We start from the raw sequence: 12358 nt of genomic DNA, 5'->3' as shown, positions 1-12358 counted from the left end.
GAAACTCGAAAGCTGTTCAGCTCACTTAATGTTTATATATCCTGTTTCAGCGCACACTCAACAATGTTGAAGAAAGGAAGTTATTTCAGATCAAGTGGATTTTTATTCATCAGAAAGCTTAAAAATAACAAAAAAGATAATGTAAATGAGTCTCTTTAGTTTGTTGTGGTTTTTGTTTGTTTGGTTTTTTGTTTTACCTAGACAACACCATAGCCCTCTCCAGGGAAAAAGAAAACTCTCCAGTGGTAAGAGGAAGGTGTTATTGGTCCTGCAACAATCAAAAGATGATAGAATACTAGTTTAATGACTGCAAATCCAGCAGCTGGATACTTGCTTAAAAAAATAAAACATATGAATACAGTATAATTGATTATCTTTTGTCTTAGTGCTCAAGTCACACAATCCTTTAGGGGAGATTTCGTCATAATATTTAACGCAGTTTTCAGTTACAACTATATAAAAATCTTTTACATTGTGCAAATAAGAATTCCAATAAGCAATTCATTTTTGTTAATCACTTGCAGTTTGAGAGCAAAAAGATCCATTTAGAAATTTAATTGCAGCTTTAATTAAGAAAAAGTAATATTTTTGAAATACAATTCATAATAATGCTTCATATTTAGTTTTATATAATTCCAGAGACTTCCTGTACCCTTTTTTTTCCAAGAGAGAAATAGAAGAGGATTTCCCCTCTGCTACATCTGATTAACAGTGGCTGTTGGTTTGCTCCCACCAAACTGCCTTCATTTGTTTTTTTACCCTGAACTGCCGAAGCTCATACCCTTTGGTAGCCAGGACACTGTATGAAAACCTCCCTGCAGTTTTGGGCAGCACAGCACTTCATAAACCACCTGCTTGCAATGAAAGGGCAATTACTGAAAGCCAGCTTTAAAGTCTCATTCCAGTGGTTTTAGAAGAGGCAGGGCTCGGCTCTGGAGCCCCCCGAAGCAAGAGGTCCCATTCATATGTTCACTGTCCACACAAGGTTGGTGCAACACACAGACACTCTACAGAGATCCCCTTTTCTTGACAGCAATGCATTTTACCTCAGAGTGGAAAAAACAAAACCAAACCAAATGAACCAACAAAAACAACTGAGGGGAAAAACCAGTACAAAGCTAATATTGATGGTTCTGCAGTACCTTCCTGAGTGCCTGTGCACAAACTCACAACTTGTGAACAAGGTCTCACAGCTGTTTCCAGGGTAGCTTTTGGGAAGTCCACAGTGGTTTGTTTTGGTTTTTAATCAGTTTTTAAAGAGTAACTGCGATCGAATTTATCTATATGTCCTCCTACATATTTTGATATAACCTAAAACATTTCTAGCGGTGGCTGTAACGATTGTTCCCCTGCTCTCTTCATAGCCTGCGAACATCAAGAACAAAGAGGGAATTTTCCCAGAGCACAAAGACAATTAGCAGCACGTGAATCCCATTTTACGTCAGAGCCTTTATCTTCAGCAGTTTAAAAACTACTACAGCTTTTTCAAAACTAATAAAATGGCTAACGTTGACTAAGAAAAATCAATGAATTCCAAATTCCACAATGGAAGTTTTCCTCCAGCAATGAATTTTTGTATCGCACACAGGGATCTCTATAGACACGCTCCATCGCTTTGCTAATCCTGGACAGCAGCGGCACGCCGGGCAGCGCGGGCCGAACGGAGCCGTTCAGCGCCGCGCAGCTGCCGGGGTTTTGCCAGCTGAGGGCCGTGGGCAGCGCAGGGCGCCTCAGGCTGCGGGGACAACCGCCCAGCCGCTCCCTGCCCGCGGCGGCGGTTACCGCGCTGCCCGCGACCGGCCGCTACCCCAACGGCCGCCAGGCGCGCCCCGAAGGACGGCGCATGCGCGGCCGGGGCGGGACCCGCGTGCGCCCCTCCCTTCAGGGGCGGGGCTATCCGCTGTGCGCTCGATCGATGACTCTGGGTGCGGCTAGTGCTGCTTGGCCGCTTTCAGTCCAGAGCGGTCGCTGCCGGAGTGGTCCTGTCTCGCTGCCCCGGAGCCCGCGCCGCTGTCGGGGAAGGAGGATGGTGAGGGGCGGCCGGGCCGGGCCGGGACAAGACACCCGCAACACCTGCTCGGGCTGCGGGGCGAGCAGGAGGGAAGGAGGAGGGCGAGAGGGAGGGAGCGAGGGAGCGGGGCCGTGAGTAAGCAGTTCCCAGGCCATGCGGGGCCGGGGTCGGGCCTGGGCCTCGGCGCCGGGGCTGCTGGGGAAGGGGCGGCCGCGTTGTGCTCGGCGGGGCCCGGGCAGGGAGCGGAGCGCACGGCGACGGCGGGGTGCGGTCTCCTCGGCCCGGCGTGACGCTGCAGGAGCCGGGTCGGGGCCGCTCGGCTGCCCCGCCATGGGCTGAGCGGGCGGAGCAGCATCGCGCACCAGAGGGGAGCGGGCGGACAGTGACCCCCGCCCGGCACCGGCACCTGAACCAGAACCCGTGTGCGGGCTGAGGCTCTTGTGCTGCCCGGTGCCTGCGAGCTCCTGCTCCGGCGGCGAGAGGAACGTGATTGGAGAACCACCCGTGTTTCGGGCCTGGATACAGACACCTGGCGTGAAAAGCTTTGTAAAGGAAATCGAGCAGAACTTCTCTCGGCAACGCACTTGCTGCCGCCGCGTTAGCTGTGCTAATGGATTTCCTTTTGTCCCTTCTAGTTTCGCAACCAGTATGACAACGATGTCACAGTGTGGAGCCCACAGGTAAAATCTTTGTAAGCTTCTTAGCTGGCGTTTTACCAGCTTTTTTTGTTTTTTTTCGTTCTTACAGCAATGGTATCACAGTAGCATGGACTGTATTCAGGTGCTTAAATCTTAACTGCTCTCCACTCCCTTCTTGTTTCATCTCTTAAGTTTCTGCGATATCAACCTGAAGGATGCTTAGGTGCATCCTGTTACCTCGAAGTACTTAAGGGAGTTGCTTTCTGAATGTAGCTGTGAAGTACAAAATACATTATATCATCGTTGGGGCTGGACTAGATGATCTTTAAAAGTCCCTTCCAACCCAAACAATTCTGTGAGTCTATGGTAAATTTTCAGACCTGTAATAAGAAGTCGGTAAGTAAGGTATAAAAAAGCATGAAAATGAGCTTATATCTCCACAGTGTTAGTCCACTGCTGGGTCTTTGTGTCTTTTATTCACTAGCTAATATGGGAAAGGAACTATTCAGTTTACAATTCGGAAGAACTTTTTTTGGTTTTTAATTAAGAGCTTTACTGTATTCAGATTGTTCAGAACAAAATCAAATTTAGTATTTAGTGCTTATGTGAGAATAGGCTGACTTCTTCAAGCATGGCATAACAGCACCTGCTTCTCTTTTTGTGTACACAATTTCTACTGCCTTATAAGCCTCTATTTTGAATGACTGTACCCATGTGGTCATCTGAAACATTGAATCTGAGATACTGATTTTTGCAGTATGAATTCACAGTATGAATCAAAATGTCCACAGACATCGCTACTGAATTAATTCCCTGCATAAAGCTTATGATTATAACATTAAGAGCTAGAACATGTAAGTGGTTATATGCTACATAATTTTGTAACAGATTTCACATTGGGCTACAACAGTGAAGTCTGTGCAACCGCATGTCCCTGGTTTCCCATGTGATGGAACTGCAGGGAGGCTTCATGCTATCGCTGTACTTAAGATTATATTAAAATTTCAAATCCAAGTGCAAATTTTATTACCTCTGAATCAGTTTCACATTCTGTGTTGTTATTAAAAACATACATTGTGTGTTCTAAAACTTACACTGGTTGTGTTGACTTCAAAAGAAATATTCTAGAATTTTTTTAAAAGTCAGTTTGGGTGTCTGTAATATTGCCTCTTCTCAGTATGGACATTTTAAGATACGATACTTAGGGAAAAATCAGTGTCTTGAAAGTTGACTGGTTTCTAGATTTAGCAAAACTAAAGACTTATTTAAAATGGAAATAGCAATTTTTAGTATATTGTTAGTTTGTGCGTTTATATTGCTACTGAAAATCTTCATCATATAGTAATATTGTTTGAAAGATACATTTTCAACATACGTTGTAATGAAGCATGTTTTGTACTGTCCGTCCTGTATGAAGACAACCTTGAATAGTTGAATGTTCTTTAGTCAATACCATGATAGCTGTAGATGGCTTTGAACTGCTTTCATCCTTTTAATGATTGCATTTCTCTAGCAGATTCTGTATCAGGAACTTGAATTTTAAATTTTTTAATCTGTCCATTACTTTAAAAGTTACTGTTAAAATTCTAACATTATCTTGAGACTTTTAGTTGATATCGTGAAGTCATCATTACCGCTACCTTAATTTTTTTTTTCATAAATTGCATTGGAAAAAAGTATAATGTTGATGGCTTTTATAAAAAAGACATTTAAAATTGCTGCTATGCTGCAATTGCTGTTCCGTATGTTTCTGTAGGTGACACAGTGATATGATACCACAATTCTTGGCATTATTAATATAGGAGCAAAGAATAATCATATTTTATTGGGGGATGTTTTCAAATATTGTTGTAGAGAGTAAGAAATATGTGATTAAATGATAGAATGGGTTTCACACTTTTACAGCCTTGCAAGGCATTGATGAAAGTGATAAATGCATGTTGAACAGGTCACAGTGACTCCATACTGCTCTTGGGCAGGAAATATCCTGTTATTGAAATTCCATTTGTAACTTGGTGGATGGAGGGGAACATGAGGGCATTTTAATCATCTAGTGGACTTTGTATTTCTCTAGGTAAATCAAATAAAAAACCTTTTACGAAAAAAACCCAAACCTCAACAATCTAATAGAGGATGATTTCCTGTAGATTTTCCTCAGTACATTCCACTCCATCACAAGTGGTGAGATGCAGCTGTGTGCTGCAGTTGGTGATTCCAGTCCGAGCCCAGCAACAGTGAGCGTGCTGGCTGTTGGACACCGGCTGGCCAGCTGGAGTGCAGAAAATGACCTACTTTGCCCTCAGCGGTTGCATTAAAAGGACGTTGTCTTATTTTCCTGCAAAGCTGCTGGCTGCCTGTGCAGAACTTGTGGGGACATAATGGTCTTTGAGACCTCTACTCCTCTTTCCAACTTCATTGCAGTTGACCAATAACTTGTCCAGAAGTTATTAGGGAATGGATGGTGAGACACAACAATTGCATAAGACTCATGTCTTCAGGAAACTCGATTAAAAGTTAAGTGTCCAGCTTCAGCTGGAAATTCTGTTATTGAATCACTTCAGGTCAGATACTGATTCCTCTGAAGACAGTGACAAAAGTCTTGTGATTCTTATAATATCATGATTATTCACCATTTCTTTATAGTTTTCCTCTTTCTTTGTATGCAGTAAGGAGTGGCTCATTGATGGCCAGATTTCTGTGAGTTAACAGTGACGTATTCGCGGAAGATAATTGAGGAAGTCTATTGGTTGTAGGCTTAAGCTGTTTTGCAGTAAGTGTACCTGTTGGGGTATCGAAGATCTGAAAATAAAAAAACACATTGAAAAAGAGGATTAACTTTAGAATCATTACCTTTGATTTTATTCTGTAGGGCCGAATTCATCAAATAGAATATGCCATGGAGGCTGTGAAACAAGGCTCAGCTACTGTGGGGCTGAAGTCGAAAACACATGCTGTTCTGGTCGCTCTCAAGGTAACTTCAAAGCTGTTAGTAGAAAACCTTTGGTTTGGCAGATTAGTTCTGTGCCATCTGAACCTCTATGTGTAATGTAAATGCAATGCCAGTTTCCTTTTGCTTGAGTACCAGCATAGAACTATAAATATTTTCAATACCTATGCAAAGCAGATTTTCACAAAATGGTGAAGGAAAGAAGTGAAAGATTTTTGCTTTTTCCCTCGAAAGATGAGTTCCTTTTTTTTTTTTTTTTTTTATTATTAGTTATTAAGTAGTAAAACTATATATTTACTTTCCCAAAGTTTGGGTGTCTGTACTTTCTTTTGTTCTGAAAGTTTCCTACTGAAGTGGAATTAGGTTTTTCTTGTCTTCTGTTGCAAGTTTATAAATGTTTTGGGGTTTTTTTGTTGTTTCATGATCATATTCAGTTCTTGCTATAAATGTTAGCAGATTTCTCCACAGTGCTTGGCTAACTGTTCAGTCTGCCACTTAGCTTTCTCCTTTTATGTGCAGAGAGCACAGTCTGAGCTGGCAGCCCATCAGAAAAAAATCCTGTACGTTGACAACCATATTGGTATCTCAATTGCTGGACTTACTGCTGATGCACGGCTCTTGTGGTGAGTAGCTCAGTTGTTGACATACACAGTTCTGCAATGAGTGAAAGTTCATTTGTGGACTATTGCAAATGAAATTTTATGGTCACTTAAGGATTAGTCTTGAGTTACTGCTCCGTTGCACTATGCCAAAGACCTCAGCGTGAAATTCTGGCAGATTTTTAACTAGTTGGCAGAAATCTCATTTGTTTGGCCCAAAATTTTGCTCTTTGGTTTTGTTATTAGTAACACAGTCCTGTCTGGTTTCCTCAGTGTGACGGGGTTTCCAAGCAGTCTGAGAAAGTGCATCACTTATTTCCCTCTAGCAGCTGCCTCTGTGTGCACACATTTAAGAAAGTTACTAAAAACATAAACTACTTTGTGTGTCAGCTTCAGAGGGCCTTGATTTTTATCTGCTGGCCACATAGTTTCATCAAATGGGTGAACATATATGGAAGGAGTGTTCCTCAGTTTGATAGGGAAGGAGAAAGAAGACATAGGAAGAATTTATAGAACAAATTTTAAATGCTGCAATGTTACAAAGAAATGTTGCCATTTAACTGTGGCTTTTTTCCAGATGATCTGTCTGTTGCCTGCATGAACTTCTACCTTCTTTGCATTTGTATGGCTGTAATACTCTCTCAAACGTTTGGTCAGCTTTCTAAATGACAATTATAGGTCATGATGAAATGAAATTATGTAATGCCTTTGACCCTTTTTCTCAGTGAGCAGAACTGAAATAAAAATATACTTACCTTAACAGATAAGTATTGAGACAATATCTCATGATTTTCATCTATGCATTGGTTTGATTTTTATTTATTTATTTATTTTTCCTCCTAGCAATTTCATGCGTCAGGAGTGTCTGGATTCTAGATTTGTGTTTGATAGACCTCTTCCAGTTTCTCGCCTAGTGTCACTAATTGGAAGCAGTATCCTTTTCATTAATACTTGTAACACTTTTATAGCTTTGTACTTGTTCATACTTATTCATAAAATAATTTTCATATATTACAGCTTAAAAGTAATATTAAGTTGAAGAAGTTAATTTTAAGTTAACTTTTCTTTATTTACATTGCTTGTGTGTTATCCGATAATATGGACTGAACTGGTAGAGAAGCAATAAAGTGCTGTGCAGCATTTAACATAGCACTGTTTTTCTCTTACACAGCCCTGTGCCTCTGGAGGTGGGGCAGGGTCAGTAAATTCAGTCAGTAAATTCAGTGTTCAAAATATGATCACTTACTGGATTGCAGCTGCTTGCCTGAATCTCTGCATGGAACACAGTGGAGACCTTGGATTCTGTTGTCAGGTGTCAAGAAAAAAAATTCAAAGGGCTAAGAAATTAATGAGGCCATGCAGTGTTAGGTGAACTGTTTATATTACTTGGCTGACTGCACTACTCAGTTATTTCAGGAAAGCTAATTGCTACATTTTCTTTAGGTGAAAAAGAAGTCAGTACTTCAAATAAGTCCTGAGATCCGTTTCTTTGAGTGTAGTCTTCACTGCTGCAAAAAGGTTTTCAAAGACTAGTGATTTTGGTGCATCTGTACTTGGCTTAAGAAAATGTTTTTGATAATTAACATGTTACTTTGAGATTGTTTCCTTATCTTGCCTAAGAAACCCAGATACCAACACAGCGTTATGGCAGAAGACCGTACGGCGTAGGACTGCTCATTGCAGGTTATGATGTAAGTGAGCTGTGCTAGTTATTATTGATCTGAAAGAAAATGTGCTTAGCGGAATTTTTTACAACAAATGGATGTTAAGAAAGGAAGGAAGAGGTGGACTCCTCATAATTCTCTAAGGAAATAATTTTCCATGTCTTGCCCTGAAACATAGTTTTAAAAAATGTTTTTTAATAGCTAATGCTACCATTGCTTATATGAGATGTACATTTGCAAAAAGGAAAAACTAATTATTTTAAGGTGCAAAACACTGCAAAACTAAAATTTGTTCATGTTTTAAGGGATCAAAATGTTGATTACTTTATGACTGATTATTTTACTAGTGATTAGAGAGTTTTAGAAACCACTGTTTTAAATACTTTTTGTAAAAAATTGACGTGGAAATAATCACTGGCCTCTCTCTTGTTTACTAACAACAGTTTACTTAGTGCAGCACACACAATATTGCTGCCCTGAAGATTTTTGACATGAGGAAGGTTGAAGGAAGCTGTCATCTTGCCTGAAATCTTGCATGGCATTGTTAAGTCTACAACAGGTTTTTACTTTTGTGCAGATAAGACAGAATGTGTGTCAAATAGCTACTGCAAGCCAAGAAGTTGAAAGAGTAAATAAGCACAGTACAGTTTATGGAACAGAGAAGGAAACGTTTTTGGTGCCAGCTATCCTGCCTGCATAAAGACTGCATCTTAATGAACAAAGTATAAAGAAAGATTTGCTTGGTTTTGTTCTTTACAATAGCTCTAATGAATCGTATAAGAGGAGTGGTATCATAAGCAGTGTAAAATATGTATACGTGTGTACATATGAGCTGTGTGATGTACCACGAATCAAAGCTATGTTTTAGAAAATGCCGTGTGTTCCAGCAGCAGATTTGATATGAATGTATACATTTGTTGTATGTTTTGTGGATTTTTTTTTTCCCGTCTGTGTAGGATATGGGTCCTCACATCTTCCAGACTTGTCCCTCTGCAAACTATTTTGACTGCAAAGCAATGTCCATCGGTGCTCGTTCACAGTCGGCGCGAACATACTTGGAGAGACACATGACTGAATTTACTGACTGTGAGTAATGAAACCCTGTCTGTCTAATGGGATTTATTCATCAGTTGTGCTGTTTTTCTGCTATTGCTCCATTCTTTGCCATTTAGTAAGGTGGGAAGATAGATTTGTGGAATGAAGTTTGGCATAAGTGTAAATTTGCATTAAGACAAAAATTGTAAAGAAAATATTACAAATCTTCATGTCTAACATTTGGATGCTTATTATTTCTGATGAAAAGAGAAATTGTGCTCAGAAAAGCGAAGAAAAAAATTAAAGGCCTATGCTCTGTTTAACTTGGGGAAAGAACAATTCTTTCCCTGTCAGAGCAGGGATAGTATGTCAGGGCAAGTATTTAGGTGGTGCATTTAAAATGGTGAATTTATTTTTATATGAAATGGTGAGGAAGAGGCTCCTGAATGTCTTATTGGGCAAAATGAGTGTGATTGTCACTGTAGTGGAGACACGGCAGGTGCCAAAACCAGATGCATTTGACTTCCAGCGTAGGGAAGGGCTGGTTTCTCAAGGTGTGCTTTTGGAACCAGCTCTGGGATCAGTACCAGAAGTACCTAAAGAGAGGAGTTCTGGAAGTCAGGCTGGCCAAGTTTTTCTCATTGTCAATTGGGAGTGGGAAGAAGGGGAAATTAATGTCTAGAGATAATAGTACATATTTAGTAAAAGTCTCTCTGATTTCATTTTAAGGTAATCTAAATGAGCTAGTTAAACATGGACTGCGTGCCCTGAGAGAGACTCTTCCTGCTGAACAGGATCTGACCACCAAGGTAAATACTGGGTTTTCTTAAGAAACTTTACTGTCATTGTTATTAGAAATTACCATGAAAAAAGTTGTGTAAGGTATGACTGGCACTGAAATTTGGAAGCTGAACATTGGTAGATAGTATTGTCTTGATTTTGTACATCACCATTTTATCCAGAATTTCCTTAAGTATCTCAGATTTAGTTTTCCTAAGAAAAAAATTACTTCCTCTGTAGTTGCTTCATTCTATCTTAAACTTCGATCAGTCTTTAAGATACATTACATGCAACTAGAATCACAACTTTGCATTATAAGCACCGTGAATCACCTTGGAGGGGAGGGAAGGTAGTGCACAAACAGTTGATTGAATAACCTCGGCATCAAGAAGCTGCAGAAACTTCTGATAATTAGTTGAGGAACTGCTGAACAAGAAAATTCTAAGGATATCCATTAGTTAGTGTTCTGTTTGTGCCTGCTTTGCCGTTTTCCATGTATGTTTTTTGTTCTGAGCCCAGCTTGCTTCTTAGAGCTCTTAAAATAATGAATATGCTAAATAGGATAAATTTTTTTAATCATGTATGTTATTAAAAAGAAAACAAAAAATTAAAAGAAATTTATATCCTTGAAAAGTGGTTTTACTAATAAGATTTTGAACCATGATATAGCTTTCGTAGGGAGTAAATCTGCTTCCCTTTCTGTTTCTGGTACAGAAACAGATATCAAAGAGGGAGTCTCACAAAATTTCGTTTTTTCCTTAAGTAGACACAAACAGGATAGTAAGTCTCTTTATAATGAGAGGGAGCTTTTATCTGTTTCACAAAAGCTGTAAAGCCACGGAGTTATTTGCAGAAAAATGCTTCTCACTTCTTTCAAAACCTTGCTGAACAGAATGTTTCCATTGGGATCGTTGGCAAAGACATGGACTTTACCATCTATGATGATGATGATGTAGCACCATTCCTAGAAGGTCTTGAGGAGAGACCGCAGAGAAAGGTATGTGTTTTAGATAGAAATAAATAGACTTTACTGAAAAAGAAGATTTTGCGATATATGGCCCATCACATTTAAGTTTACGACATTTAACACTCTCTAGTATTCTAGTAGAGTTTTAGGAATGTGATTTTTAAAATCTGAAGTTACTACATGAAACTATAATCTTAGCTGGAGACTAAGATGCCTATTAAATCAGTTTATGCTGAATTGGTGACGGGCCTTTCCAAAGTCGTCTTCTTTTCTCATCTGTGATCAAGTACTGGTTTTCCTTTTCTTTGCAACAGAAGTATCTACATATGTTTCACATATTAGTCTCCTAATTACCAGCTCTGTCCTGCTCCATTGTTAATTTGGGTAACACCACTTTGTAAGCTCTTCAGTGACATGATCTGCATTGATGCACTCATGATGCTCAATGCAGGATAAAGCTGGTTTGCCATGTCTTGTTTTCTGCCCTTCTGTAATGTATTTTTCTTCTCTCTTCAAGCCTGCTCCACCTACTGATGAACCTGCAGAAAAGGCAGAGGAGCCCATGGAGCACTAGTTGGTGGATGAGTTCCTCTGTGTTAACGTATGTCTAATTATACAGGAACGTATCCATTTGCCATAACTTTATCCTCACCTATATGCGTTTTCTGACTATACATTCTGAGGATTACTCTTTAAAAAGAATGAAACCAACCCACCTATGCTTAAAAGGTAGACAGGACGTCATAATTGGGTGTATTTTCTTTGACAAGAAAGGTGTAATCATTTTCTAAATATTACATGATACTGTTTTTTAACGACAAGCGTACTGTCTTTAACTTGTAAGGACAAGTGGAAATAAATCACTTTTCTTGGAATCTGTTCTGGGTTTCATTTTTTTAATCTGAACAAACACTTATTGAAATACTTCTGTTGTATCAAGGTGCCATTATGTATTTGACCATTTGTCCACGTGAGCATTTATTTGCTATATATAATTGTGTTGCTCTTGGAAAATGCTGAACTGACAGGGCTTTAAAATGCCTACAAAACTACAAAAGAGCTGTGGACCAAAGGGTATGCAGTGTGTTTCCCCACATCGTCTTGGCATCGTCTGAGACTCAGCATGAAAAGACATTTCTGGTTATGAATGTTCACCAGAAGCATTGTAGACTGAATAAGCAAGAGGCTGTGTCAAGGTTTTGATTGTGGGGTGACAATAAAACCGTGGCAGATGTATTGTTAACCCACTCTCCCTGCCTTCCCCCTTTAGCCCCTACCTCTCCCCCCTTCCCACTAAGGATAGATGATTGGGAGAGAAAGAAGGACAGAGAGAAGAGAGTTGGAAAAATTAAAAATGTTTTACTAATGGTACCAATAAGAATAGAGAAAATAATACAAAATATAAAAAAAGAATCTTGAAAGCCCCAGCAACTGCAGGGCTGGCACCCAAAGTCCTGGACTGGACTCTGCAGCCAACTGGAGCTGGATTCAGTCTCTCACTAGGCCTCAGTTCGCAGGGACAACTAGCAAAGTCCTCTCCTAATGTAGGCCATAAGGAAAAAGGGACGATATCCTCCTGATCTCCTGCTTTTATATGAAGTATCACGTGAATGGGTTGGTATACTAGTCAGGTTTTGGTCACCTGTTTCTCGTTGCCCCTCTCGTGAGAGGTGCATCCATTCTTAGCAATGACCTCACATTCCATTGCTATGTCTAA

General features: G+C 40.0%; 1 protein-coding gene across 1 annotated transcript; it reads left to right on the top strand.

Annotated features, from left to right (window-relative positions):
• The first annotated feature begins 1895 nt into the window (after window positions 1-1895).
• Window positions 1896-11516, top strand: PSMA1 (proteasome 20S subunit alpha 1). The gene is made up of 10 exons (XM_065840161.2): window positions 1896-2029; window positions 2647-2691; window positions 5519-5620; window positions 6116-6219; window positions 7039-7127; window positions 7816-7886; window positions 8816-8945; window positions 9624-9703; window positions 10567-10671; window positions 11159-11516. Exons 1-10 carry the CDS (start codon window positions 1916-1918, stop codon window positions 11213-11215), a joined length of 897 nt encoding a protein of 298 aa, XP_065696233.2. The 5' UTR covers window positions 1896-1915; the 3' UTR covers window positions 11216-11516.
• Window positions 11517-12358: the final 842 nt, after the last annotated feature.

This window comes from Patagioenas fasciata, chromosome 5 (genome assembly GCF_037038585.1).
Source record: "Patagioenas fasciata isolate bPatFas1 chromosome 5, bPatFas1.hap1, whole genome shotgun sequence".
Lineage (NCBI taxonomy): Eukaryota > Metazoa > Chordata > Aves > Columbiformes > Columbidae > Patagioenas > Patagioenas fasciata.
This window is presented reverse-complemented; position numbering and strand designations above follow the sequence as displayed.